The 13,817-nt window shown below is 42.9% G+C and overlaps 1 protein-coding gene across 1 annotated transcript; it reads right to left on the reverse strand.

The window, feature by feature from the left end:
* Positions 1 to 384: 384 nt before the first annotated feature.
* Positions 385 to 12,523, reverse strand: LOC112557964 (homeobox protein engrailed-1a-like). The gene is made up of 3 exons (XM_025228139.1): positions 12,238 to 12,523; positions 11,711 to 11,824; positions 385 to 3,093 (listed from the first exon to the last, which is right to left on the reverse strand). Exons 1-3 carry the CDS (start codon positions 12,521 to 12,523, stop codon positions 2,738 to 2,740), a joined length of 756 nt encoding a protein of 251 aa, XP_025083924.1. The 3' UTR covers positions 385 to 2,737.
* Between the last annotated feature and the right edge of the window lie 1,294 nt (positions 12,524 to 13,817).

The following is a 13,817-nucleotide window of genomic DNA, read 5'->3' on the forward strand; positions in this document are numbered from 1 at the left end:
AGTGGGTGAGATATAACAGAGAGAAAGAGAGGGAAAAAAAAGGAAGTTTGTAAATAAGGAGATCTGAGAGTCGGCCTGTCAGAAATTGGAGATGAGCTAAAGTTTTCTTCTTCTTTTGAAAGTTTTTTATATATTCTGTAGGTGGCATTGGGAAACCAATCTCGTTGCATAATAGTTGTGAGGTTAAAAGTCAGTAATCAGTAAAGCAGCTGCCAAGATGGCTTCTCTGTTAATTTTTTTTTTTTTTCCATACACATAGATAACAGATAATAACTAAACTGTAAAATCAGACAACCGAAATTTCTCCAGTGACTGAACACTCAGCTGAACTACAAAAAGTCACACCCAGAAACCAAACAGTGATGAGAGCTCACGAAGATGACATCAGCATTGTACCTGGTTTATTAACAACTTCTCAGTGAACATGAATGTGATTTCCTTAGAGCTGTAAGGAATAAAATAAAAAGATTCACATCAAATATTACATTAAAATATGCAGATGCTTCATGGGCATCAAAGGAATGCTACGGACGACATCAGTCACCAAGTTCTACAGCAGCTGTTTGTCCGCTCGTCACTCGGTGATGGCATGTAGACGACGAACAGACTCACAAACATCAGTAATGGAGGGTAGAAACCTTTTGAGAAGAAAAAGAGAGATAGTGATACAGGCTTTAGTGATGGGTGGGTCAGTTAAATGAGTAGGGGTGTGCCGGCTGGTTGGCTGGCTGGCTGGGTGGCTGGTCTGAAAGCGTAGCCTTTGATCCTCATTATCTCGGTGACATCCCCCGTACCCAGTTAAATGGAGGGGAAAAAATAGTTAGCAGGGACTCATGAATATGGAGTGACAGGCTCTTTACTACCATTACTAGACTTCCAAAGTTAAATTCACAATGACTCCTCTATAAATAATTTTGCACATGTTTTTCGTTTATTCATTCACTTATTTATTCACGCACTCACTCGTTCATTCATTTATTCGTTCGACCGAGCGATAGTCATTGTTCTTGCTTTCGGGTTTGTTATTTGTTCGGCTTTGAACATTTTTACTATGTTGCTTTCACGATTCATTGCCTATCACATAGGCAGGCATTAAGAACGAAATATAAATTACTAACTATAAAAAAAGACAAACAGTACGGCAGCTAAGCTGTGAAAAATAACGATAGTTTACATGATCATCACAAAACCAACCTCCACGGGGTTGAAACAAGGAGAGATTTCCACATATTTACAAGCAATTCCCTTTAAAGGTATAAAATCCCACGTAAGAGATACATTCATCATATTATCACTCCATCCCGTCTGCATAATTTGTCATTTCATCTCTTCTACATTCGTCACTTCGCCCATTCTATAGCATAATTTTAAACATTCTACACACAATGGATATTACTACACGATGACAGAGTCAATGCTATCAGAGTGTGATGATCACCATATACACAATAACATTGGCCATTAATAAATGGTGCGGTAATTTACGGTAATGACTAAGGTAATGTGATTGTGCTGGCAGGTGGAGCGGACATGACATACAAGTGTTGCTCGTGACTCACTGTCCTAGTGAAGGAGTGTGTACACAAGGATGCCACTGCACGGTAACGGTCATTACATACGAGACAGGAAGTTGTAACATTGTAACGTGTGAGCTGGTGGAGCTGGTGAGAGTGGAGAGATTACAATATGGATTGTGAGAATGACTGGGATGGAGTGAGGATGCAGAGTGTGAAGGGAAAGACAGCAAGGCGCCAGGAATTGGAAAGTGAATTTCAGTATTGTCGTCGAGGGACTGGATACAGCATATATATCCAGTATACTGGACAATGTTTCCACAGCCATTTATTTCCAAAATAGTCTCTCTTTCTCTGTCTCTCGCGCACGTTATTAGTTTAAAACTCGGTTTAAGCATCTACATGCACCTGCAGTCACGAAAGATGCTCCTCAGTTTTGTTCGTTGCTTTTGATGAACATGTGAATTATGTCTTTGACCGCCTGCCATAAGGAACGAGTTGACATTTGTCAATGCTGAGCGTGTAGTCATACTAGTGTTCACCTGTAAGTGCTGCACATTTGTCACGACAGGTGTGATGTCTGTCACATGACCAGTCATCAACAGCTAGTTTTGATTACGGAATTACCTTCCCCAAAGCTGTCAAGAGTCGTTTGGCTTCAGACACAATCAGCACGAGTCCGAAGTTCTAAGGTTCCGATTACGGGATTGACTTCAGGCCAACAACCAAAGCAAACGAACAAACAAATAAACAAACAAATCTTATTAGCAGTTGTCCAGCGTAGGTATAGTATAGTGTATCTTCCCTTGACCTTTCTCGCATCCCTGTCTCGCCAGTTCTTCACACAGAGGCTGAGACTAGTCTGCAACACGAATTCATGTCCTGCAAGTGTCTAGGGTCGTGAGAAGACTGAGGTGATGGATTTTTGGAATATTTGTCGCGCAAAAATGTTTGTTCCTAACTGACAAAGCTTTGTTCAGTTCGAATGCAGCATTTGTTTTTAAAGAACGATGATCTCTACTGTTCAGAGACAAGGTTTGTTTTTAACTGACCACAATCTCCTCGGAGGGGAGGAGAAGGACGCCGCGGGAACACCATCTGAGACAAGGTTTGCCAATAACTGACAATCTCTTCTGATAGTAGAAACCGTTTTGTTCCTGTCTAACGGTCTGGCCACGTTTGCTCTTATCACGGTCTCTTCTGGTAAGAAGCAGCATTTGCTCCTAACTGACGACGATCTCCTCCGCCGCATCGGTAAGCCTGACATCGTTTTCAGAGTCTTCGACGGTGATGGTCGAGTGGTTGTACAGACCTTGCGCCATCAGCTGTATCGCTAGTGGGTTTCGAACTCCGGACGACTTTTTGATCTTGGCACGCTTGTTCTGGAACCATATCTTGATCTGAGCCTCCGTCAGCCCCAGTTCCGACGCCAGGTGGCGCCTCCGGTTCTCCGTCAGGTAGCGGCAGTCGTCGAACTCTTTCTTGAGGCGCGCAAGCTGCTCGTTGGTGAAGGCGGTGCGAGGTCGCTTCTCTTCGGCCACCGCGCGATCCCTCCGCTTGATCTTCCGTGAGCGGGGACCTGGAAAAAAAGAAAACAAAGAAAAGTAAAGATTTGAACCATTTGGCTCTGAACTGGCAGATTACTGGCTTCCCTAGTGAAGACAGGCGCCCGTCGGGTGGTGCTAGGTGTCTGTATACACGAGCAAAGTATGGCAAAGACTCCAGATGATGGACTAGAACAGCCTTTAGGTCATTTGTTTATGATTGCTTGACCAGCCAGCTAGCCAGACCATCGTCCAATCAATCAACCAGCAGTCAGTCAACCAGTCAGTCTGTGCCGGCGAGTGATTAAACCACTCAGCCAGTCTGGGTTGAGGAGGTCAGTTAGCAAGTCGTACCAAGCGGACGGGTCTACCAAGAGGATGACAACTGACAAAGATAACCTACATGCCAGAGAACTAATTTCTATGTGGGAAATTTACAGCTTCAAATTTTACATTAAAATTACACTAATTGTATGTCATTAAAAAAAACATTAAAGCTCTCAAAGCTGTTGGCAGTTTCGTCGCTCTCGTCCTCTCTTCATCGGTAGTTAAGATAAAGAGGTCACTTTTCCATCACTTAATATTTCTCAGTTTAGAATATTTCCTTCTATATACATGAATATATAGTTCTATTGTGGGTTTTAATTCTTATTTTATCTTCTCTTCCTGTTTAGATAAAAGATACTGTCCTAGAACTTGTCGCTCTTGTCCTCTCTTCCTATGTAGTTCAGATAAAGAGGTACTGTCAACTTTCTATCATTTAATATATCTCTCAGTTCAGAATATTTTAAAGTAACCTTGCGTGCTTTTAATTTTCATATTTTTGTTGTTGTTTTGTTTTTTATGAATCTTATTTTCAAAAATGCCAGCTTAACATCTAAATCAATACAAGCTCTTTAAAAGACAGCAGAACTTCTAGACACCAACAGGACAGGTCTGCCGTCTAGCCGAGCGTTATCTTCATTATTTTTTTATTTACTTTTTTTTCGTAAATATTGTTCCTTTCCCTCCAGTCGAAACCCACACCGGCGCACGAAGTCAGCGGAGGCGTGGACACGGTGAAGTGATTAAAGCTCGCAGGGAGTGAGACGTCTGTGTCCTGGAGTTAGTCTCGCTGTGTCAAGTCAGAGGCGAAACTTAAAGCCGCCTTTTGTGCCCACGTAAACGATACAGGCGCCCTACACCCGGGAACACCCGGCTAGCCACCCCTATCTTTGCCGCCGCCGTTTGCCGCTCCATCCAGCGACAGTGACACGGCAAACTGGTGGCCCGGTGGTCCGGTGGGCCACTGGCGAGAGATCGTATCGACCTCGAGCACCTTTCAGAAGGTATGCTCATCCCGTAGGGACACCTGTAGAGGATGGAGGGGCTAGGGTTGGGGGACGGAGATTGGGGAGGAGGGTGAGACGTCAAACAGAAAGGAGAGAGATAGAAGATAAAAAAAAAAAATGCAGCATTTTAATGAAGCAGACTGTCATTAATCTGTCTAGATTATTGTCGGCCTTGGCTAAGAGAGTGAAGTTTATTTATTTCTGCAGCTTATCGTAATACGATCTTTCAATGTGAACACTGTAGAAAAAGTGTAAAGTTTAAGTTCCGAGGGAAAGAAGCTAGGGACAGTGAACAATGAATGGATAAAGAAAAGAAAAGAACAAAACAGAAGCACTGTACACACACGTAGACATTTGCACAGACATATAAACACGAGCGACTGCACAAACACAGAACTTCTGTACACACACAAGCACGAAAACATACACATATGATCTATATATGTATACGATGTATACAACAACATAACAAAAATAGGAACGACTAAACAGTTTTACCTAGGATAAATCGTTCAGATTTTTGCTCGTAATCACAGATGTCCAGAAACTGAAGCCAACAACAGAAAAAAGGACTCTTTCAAAATTTCGTGTGCAACTTTTTTTTCTAATAGAATTTCAACGGTTTTTTTTTTCTCTCTCTCTCTCTTCTCCTAACACTCATCCTTTCATCCTCGTTATCATCAGCACCATCAACATCGTCATCGCCGGGGAAAAGGTGGCATCTACGGCCCTCCTGCTTTTATCAGGTCAGGTGAGGTCAGTCAGTTCGGAGTCTCGTGCTGGCAAGGCGCAGTCAGGTTAATGGAAATGCCTGTCGACACTGCATGTTGACATTGTCTGCACTCACGTGCAAGTGGGAGACAGCACAGTCAGCTCACCTGTCGACAGGTTGACTTCAAGAGTTGACAGACAGTGCCGCTTGGCAGGGACACAGAGGTGAAGCTCAACATCATTTGGGTGATGGGAGTGGAAGGAGAGAAAGAGGATGGAGAAAGAGGTAAGAGAGAAAGGCAGTAACAAATAATCAGTGCGTTTAGAACATGTTTCTATACCTGGCTGTGGTAATCGCGGATATCACCGATTATTCTGAGTGTGAAGTTTGTGTGTGTGTGTAGCGGATATCTAAAACCTTCATTAAAAAATCGGAGTTCAGAAAAGAGAGAGAGAGAGAGGAAAAGAAGAAAGAAAAGGGTGGATCTGAGAGATAAGGATGGTTGGAGAGAGTCTGAGAAGGGTTAGGCGTTAGGGGCTGGCAGTAGTGTGAAGAGAGTACTTTGTTAGGGGTGCCCTGTCACTAGCCACCGCAGACTCCGCGAAGAGCCACCCCGACGCCTCCCCGCGTCATACAATCCCACCGCCGGACAAAAGACAAGCAGAAACATTCATCGACTGTCTCGCGGTGCTCTGACACCTCTCCAACCCAGCGGCGGCAAGGGAGGGACGGAGGGAGGTTGGGTGGGGAGTTAGCAGACGACCGACCCAAGGGTCCGTGACGCGAAGGTTCGTGACCTCCAGGTTTTGGTGGCTTCCGAATACCAGAGCCAACTGTGTCTTCTGCGCCATTCCTCGATAAAATACATAATCTGAAGTTCTTATCAGGTGAAGGTTTTTGCAAAGCGATGACTACTGTTTAGGTAGATGAGATGGTGTAATCCACCATGGATGACCTGGATTGGGTTTACGAGGGAGAGAGTAAAGTGATTTACAGTGATAGTTGATTTACAGACACGGTCTGTGTTGAAAAATCATTAAAAAGCAGACAATGAGGGCCAAGTGGAGGACAGTGGAGCACACGAAAGCAAAACGATGATAAGGCAACTAATGACAGAATTACGATGGCAAGGACAGCATTGATGAAAGCAAGGCAAGGACAGCAAGAACATTGACAACAAAGTGAGGCAACCTGAGCTGGCAATGTCGCTCAGCCTTGATTAAAACAATAAAGTTTGCAAATAATGCTCTTTAAACTGTGACAGGTTAGCAAAATGAAGGAACCGGGCAGTTAGAAAAGACTCAACGAGATTCATAAGAATATACAAACTCTTCCCTCGCGATACTGAGAATACTGAGTTCATGCACTGCTCCTGGGGTAAAGAGCACGACAAAGATGGGAGAAGAACTTAAATGGAAGGTGGGTGGTAGCGAGAGGGTGGATGAAACAAAACGTAGGCAGATGAGATGGCTAAAGGACTGTAAGGAGGACTAGAGGTAGACAATTAAAAAAGAAGAAAAATAAATAAACAAATATGAAATAATCGAAAAAAGAGATATTGATAGATGACTAGTCACTAAATCAATCACGAAGTCAATCACCTAATCAATCATTCAAGTATAAAATGAAAAAGGAAAATAAAAAGAAGGAAATTGTAAGTCTCTTCGTTTTAGGGTATCATTATGAGATCTGATGAGTTTTTATGAGATGTTAAAGAAACGTTTAGCTGTTATGGTGGTTTCTGCCATAAGTTGTTAAAATTAATTCAAATTTTAAATCACTTTCCTGTTTTGATCCTCCCATCATTACTTTACAATAACATTGAGACTACCTCAAGTAGTATTTATTGCTACTTCTGGCTATAAAGCCGACATGCGTAGATGCTGAGTATGGCTCCATCTGTCGTACCTGTCTCAGGTACATTTACCAGTATTGAGAGTCCAACAAGAAGGCTTACGAGATTATGAAAATAACGATGAAATTCACGACTGTTACTTCGTTGCATAATCAAAAGTTCTGATACTTAGAAATATTAGCACTATCAAGGAGGAGTAGCGGGGGAAGGTGAAGTTTTGGCTCGTAGAATGAAATGTAGTGAGATCGCCATTCGAGAGGATAAGGATCGAGTTGATGGACCGCAGATTAAAAAAAAACTGATAAGAGATTGTCCTATCCTTGGTTTAAGGCTCGTTAGAATGAAAGGTTTTCACATTACTGCTTTTACGACTTCTTGGTTATCAGACATTTTGAGGCAAGTGACTGGTACTAGGAAGTGAGAAGATAGCAAAACGAAGCCGCGAGTGGGTTCCCATACTTTGCCCTCTGTGTGTGTGTGTGTTGTGTGTGTGTGTTTGTGTTTGTGTTTGTGTTTGTGTGTGTGTTTGTGTGTTTGTGTGTGTGTGTGTGTGTGCGCGCGCTAGACACAAATGGCTTACAACAACAACAACAACCACTGGAAACCGGAGGAACTTTCATCGCTCGCACTTGGCCCAAATGAACAGACGCCACTGGCACAAACAACAGTCATCACAAAGGCGTTTAATTTCGAACCACTTGGGAGGAAAGGACACGATGCTCACCCTCCGCGACTCCACGTGTCAGTCAGATTGAAGGGAGGTGACCTAGGAGAGGAAGGGGGTGGTGGCTGTGTGGGGGATGGACGGTCAGCATCAAAGACAATAGAAGCAGACGCGGGGGTCAACTTTGTTGCCAGGGTCGTAAGCGCCGCTGACCTACGCGGGTGACCCTTGGGTTAAACGCTCGCTCGGCCAAATATCCATGTGTTCAGGCTCCACGGGCAAGTCTGTGGCGAAGCGTGCAAATAATTTTTTTACAGATTAAACATTCTTGTCATGTGGTCGAACAAACTGTCCAAATTGGTTTCCGTCCGTGAGTCTGTGTTGGTCTGTGTGTGTCTGTGAGAGAGAGAGAAGGGGGAAGTATATAAGTGTGTACAAAGTGCATGTCTGTATGTACACTTGTGAGCGCGTGCATGTGTGTGTGTGTGTGCGTCCGCTCGCGCAGATGACTGCGAGTGGCATGAGCTTGAGTTCCTCCTCCCGAGTCTCTAAATTAATGGCAGCCCTGTGTCGCAAGCCAGTCTGTTGCCGATGGCCGCCCACACTAGCACCAAGACAGGAAACAATTTATTCGGTGGGTTGGACATGTTCGCTACTTTCCCTCCTGGCACCTAATTGCGCCCTTTGACCAGCAAATGGCAAATAGCCGCCATCGGTCTCCAGTAACACTCACATTGACTCCCTCTCCTCATCCGACCCAATCTCAGCAGCCGTGTCAATAATTTATTTTCCCTCTCACTCATTCTTCTCTCTCTCTCTCTCTCTAAATAAAATCTGTAAATATTCCTTCTTCTCTTCTTCTGCCATCCATGAATCATTTCTCCTTCGCATTCCTAGTTATCAAAAGTCTCTAAAGTTATTGTAGATGGTACATGTAGGTGTGTGGATTTGTGAGTCTGAGTGACTGAGCAAGTGTTTATGTTCCAGTGAGTGGATGAATTGAAGAAATTTTCTCAAAGTAATTTACGTGTGCATGATTGTCTGATTAATGCGATAAAATGGGCCATAATCAGCAGCAAAAAAATAAATAAACCATTTCATTTTAATATCAGTGAATTCCGATTTAAAAGATATACGGCTGTTACATATTTTCCCACTAGGAAGCTCGCTAGTATTCTCTTTTTATATGAAAGCATTTCTTTGTTGAAGTGATGTCTTTAAAATCTTTACATTGAAGACATTTAGTAACACAAATGGATGCAACTTCCATTTTAAAACTGAGATTTGTTGTTAAAATTTTGACCTTAAAGGTCGTTCTTAACAGGAAAAAATGTGGACGACCTTTCCTAAGTGTAAAATTTGCCAGTCACTTCGTTATATTTGTCCTTTCAATTTCCTCGAAAAGATTGGGAAACAGTGATAGTGTTGGTCAGCAGCACACAGTAAACTGGCTATAATATAAAATATCTGAGAAGAGGAAAAGACTTTCAAAATATATTATAAATTCCTGAACCGATGTTGCCAGCATAAAAAGATGACAAATACTTATAACACAATATTTCACGGAAACACTGAGGGAAACAAACATGTAAATCCCGTAGACAAATACGGGAAAAACTGCACGACTGTCGGTAATTGATATTTTAATGTCATACTTGAGGTATCATGTAATGTCTGACATATTATGTAACAGTAACATTGGAGAACGATTTCCTGAAAAGGATTAACAAAGATGTTTTGTATTGTATTTTGTATTTGTATTTCTTAAAGACAGATTAGTGGGAGCAGGGCGCGTGGAAGGAGAGATAGGATCGCGGTTCATGTCAACATTTTGACTAAAGGACTCTGGAGGATATTCACTGTAATGTCAATATGTATTTATCTTCCGTAGTTCATCTTGTAGCTAGACACTCGAAATAATCATAATGCTTGTATAGCGAGGACTCCCACCATGCGGCAAAACTCTCCGTGCTTCACATTACATGTTAAAAAAAGTATTCTCTCCTTCTCTATCTCTCTTTCTCTCTTATCTCTCAATGAGTACACACACACACATCAGGAACAACACATGACTACAGAGAGAACAGAGTAAGTACAGAAAGTTTTTTTCGGGTAAGTGCAAGTTTCATTTCGCAATATTCAGAGCAAGTCACTCGGAAACTCTTCGACAAGATAGTGTTATCATAGTCATCAACTATATCAACTACTCCCATGTTATAGGGCTTGCTTCATGTCTCAGGGATTGCTAAATCATGTCTGTTTGTCCAGTGAGGAAGAAAAAACGGTGATTTAAATGAATAAGCCGCTAAGTTTGACAGTACTTCAGTTTGAAAATGTTTATAACTGAAATAGTGTAAGTAATTAGCCTTGTTAACGAGACAGCTGCTTACAGTCGATTCAGTTAATTAGGATTCAGATTTATTAAAAAAATAAGATAATTTATGCTGACAAACTAAATTAAAATAAATACACATTTCCTTATTGCGTACATCATTAATAATACACTTAAATTATTATTTATTTTATATTTATTTGCTATTATTTCAATTCATCATTTTTGTAATCAGATTACAATAGATATAACTTTTGTTTGAGTGAGTGACTGATATAATGATTGATTGATTTATTTGTATTATGCAAGAGTCAGAATTACACTCGCATTTAGGGTTGAGGGGAAGTTGATATGTATCGATCTATCAATGAGGCTATTGTAACACAAACCTGTGAGAGACGAGCTACGATTAATAATAATATTATTATTATATTAATATTTTAATGTCATACTTGAGGTATCATGTAATGTCTGATGTATTATGTAACAGTAACATTCGAGAACTTTTTCCTGAAAAGGATATTATTTTTATTAACAGCGACATAACTACGATATAACAGCAGCATTATTACTGTTGCTGTTGTCGCTGTTGATGCTGTTGTTATGTATTCCTCACCTTATTGTCACTTCAGTCGTCATGATTAGTTTAAATATCCGCCGTAACTTTATTTTATTAAACTAACATTAAACCAAACACTGTGGAAACTCCAGGTGGAAATTAGATAACAATCATAGGCAAGCGCAACATTAAGAAACCATTCGCTTCGCTCCCTTGATCTCAGATCACATTGCAATATCATGTGACTATGAGATCAGGTTCACGGCCTGAACGTCCTTCTTTCCAACGGATAATCGTCAATAATGTGCAATCGTGCTTAGCAAAAAGTCAGGGCTGGGTCATTCTAGGGCTGCATCTAGGTTTAGAAGTTAATTTTACTAACAGTAGGACAAGGGTAACTCATTAGATTCTTACTCACCTATCTCTATGTAATGATACGAAAGAAAAAAAAACTTGTCTCAATTAGACGAGGTTGTTTGGTTTAGTCCTTTTTATTCCTCGAGGAGCATAGGATCGCAACAACACCTCGCCAGCGGACCCGGTTTTTGGCAACCCTCTTCAGGGGAGGGGTCAAACTAGAATGTACCCTGGCCCTCCAGATTGGGGCTTTTGCTTTGGGCTAACAACCCTCTCATGTTATATAAAAAAAAGCTGTTACAGTAAACCGCAACAATTAGACGAGGTTACAACGCATGATTTAGAAGCCGCGGTCATATGTCTTACAAACACAACGAACATGCTCACCAATAAAGGATTTTGCCGCCCTAGTGCTTAGTGAGTTCTTTGGTACTCAAGAGTTCTAGAATGTTCTTTGTAACTCTATGTACCTTCTTAACTGAGATGCACATAACAATGTTAATTTTGGGTCTGGCATGGTACAACCTTCTGTTCTCGACATACGCGCCCAAAAACACCACCTTGCACAGGTCAACAATGCTGACGTCAGAATTGTACATGTTTGTTTGTTTTGTTTTTTTTTTACGCTTTCGAGGCTTCAGCCAATGGGAGTGCTGAGAAATGTTAAGGTGGAGCTGTGTACAGGACATCAGGAGTTTCTGTGCATGGTGATGCTTGCAGACGTGTATGTAAAGGCGAGTAATTGTCAAGTTTCCGTGTAAATATAAACACTGCGCAAGACCACCATTGCTGCTGCAGTTGCTGCACTATAACAGAAGTCAAAACAGGTGTGACGCACTCACCTGAGGAGGGTCTGTCGGAGTAGCGAGTGCAGAAGACCCAGGCCGGCCACAGGTTGAACTTCTCCGGATCGGCCTTGCCTCCTCGCTCGTTGCCGCTTCTTCGTACTCTTGCTGCTCACATTGCGACTGCCGCTGCTGTCGCTGCAGTTGTCCTTGGTGTGTCGGTTGGAGTTGCAACCGTTGCTCGCTGCCTCCTTGTTCCTGATCTTGTCTTTACCGTGCACCGCCTCCCCCGCCCGCGCGTCGTCAAGTCAACCGGCGACGGAGACCGCACTCTGGCCATCTGGTGCTGATGCTGCTGCAGCTGGTGATGATGGTGGTACCTGTGTGCGTGGTTATGGTGATGGTGGCTATTGTTGTTGGTGGTGTATCTGTGACCAGGGAGACGGAAGCTGGGGCTTTGGTTGAAGTGTTGGTAGTACCTGGGATTCTCGTTGTTACTGGCAACCAAACCCGAACGGACCCCACCTTTGCGCACCCCAAAGTCAGGTTTCAAAATGGCGGCAATTGAAAAGTTTGTGTGAGACAAGGGTGAGGGATTATGGTGGTGGTGGTGCTGGTGAGGGTGGTGATCATCGTCTCTGTCGTTGGCGCTGTCGTCACTGTGGATGTGGTAGTTGCTACCGCTGCTGCTGATGCTGCTGCCCCCGTTGTGGTCGTCGTCCACTGAATTTTGCTGCTGTCATCGATCTCTGCCGTTGGCTTATGATCGTCTGTCATTTCATCGTCGCTATCGTCGGAGTCGCCGATGACGTCGATGTAGTTATCGCCGTCGTCTGTCGCGGCGCACCGATCGTCGCCTTCCTCTGCCATCTTGATGTCGCCCTCCTTAGTGTCGCTGTCGCCGCTTTTCCTGTCCTTATCATCCAACGGCTTGGCACTAACAGAGCAGCTTCTACTTTCATCGCCGCTAGGGGGCGGTGACAGCAGCACGCTGGTCTCGCTGCAGAGGCAGGCAGCGGGGAGGGTGTGGGACGAGTTGGAGAAGAGGAGGAAAAGTGCGATGAGGCGATGGAGGAAACCTGGGGGAAGAGGCTCTTGGGGGAGGAAGGGAGCATCACAGCAGTTTCCGTCATCACTTCCATGTCGTCGGTGATGTCAGGCATCGAACAGCTTCCCTTCGGGAGCGCGTGAACGGCCTTCCCGTGGGGAAAATCGTCTCTGTCTGGTCAGGGATCTTCCTCTTCTAACATCTGGTGGGAGCGATTTGTTAGATAAGCGGCAACCACTACCGACCTTGATGAGTGTTCTTCGTTTGTCGTGTGGTTTCTTCTCTAAAAATGTTTTCACGGGACGTGTGGCAGGTTGCTTTAAAGAAGGATGTCTAAAAGATAGTAGAAACGATTTATGAAGAAGAAAACGCCATGTAGCACGTGACCAGCGGGTCAGGATGACAGGTGACAAGGAAATTACAGGTAGTTGTCACAGTAGACCAGGTCTGTAGCTGTCTGGAATGACAGCAAGAAAGACGAATTCCTGGTAAAAGGGACATCTACTTGGACAAGGTCTGTAAAATTAATTGTTAATTAAATTAATTAATCACTTTCTGAACCTGTCACACTGTAGTACAACAGCTATGTGGAAAGAGAAAATAATAGTGAAAGGGTTGATCTTCTTAGGTAAGACCTTTTTTTTTAATCAATCAATAAATAAATCAATTTTAAAACCTTTTACATTCCAGTTCACATGTTCTCTTTCGGACAATAAAGAGTGATCAATCCTTTTCTCTGTTGGAACCTGAACGCTTTCCCAACTATCCACCAAACATCTCCGTTAATCCAACAGTACCCATGCCTTGTGGGCCAGATGGCATCCTCTAACCTCCGATGTAAAACTGTGGGTCAAGTACTGCGTTGTCAGACGATAATAGAGAAACTCTGCAGCTTGTGTTTAATTGAATAATTAAAGTCTGTCAAGCGATCAACCAATGTATCCAGCAATCTGTCGGCAGTGCTTTACAAACACTAAAGTTTTCATTTTTGTTTAAGCGGGAAATTACACAGAACTAATTGCACTTCACCCGTGTCTTCTCCCAGAAAAAAAGCCTGTTCTATAATGTTCTTTCTTTCTTTTTTTTATTCTTCATTCTTCTTTCTTGTACCTAATA

This window comes from Pomacea canaliculata, linkage group LG2, assembly GCF_003073045.1.
Source record: "Pomacea canaliculata isolate SZHN2017 linkage group LG2, ASM307304v1, whole genome shotgun sequence".
NCBI lineage: Eukaryota > Metazoa > Mollusca > Gastropoda > Architaenioglossa > Ampullariidae > Pomacea > Pomacea canaliculata.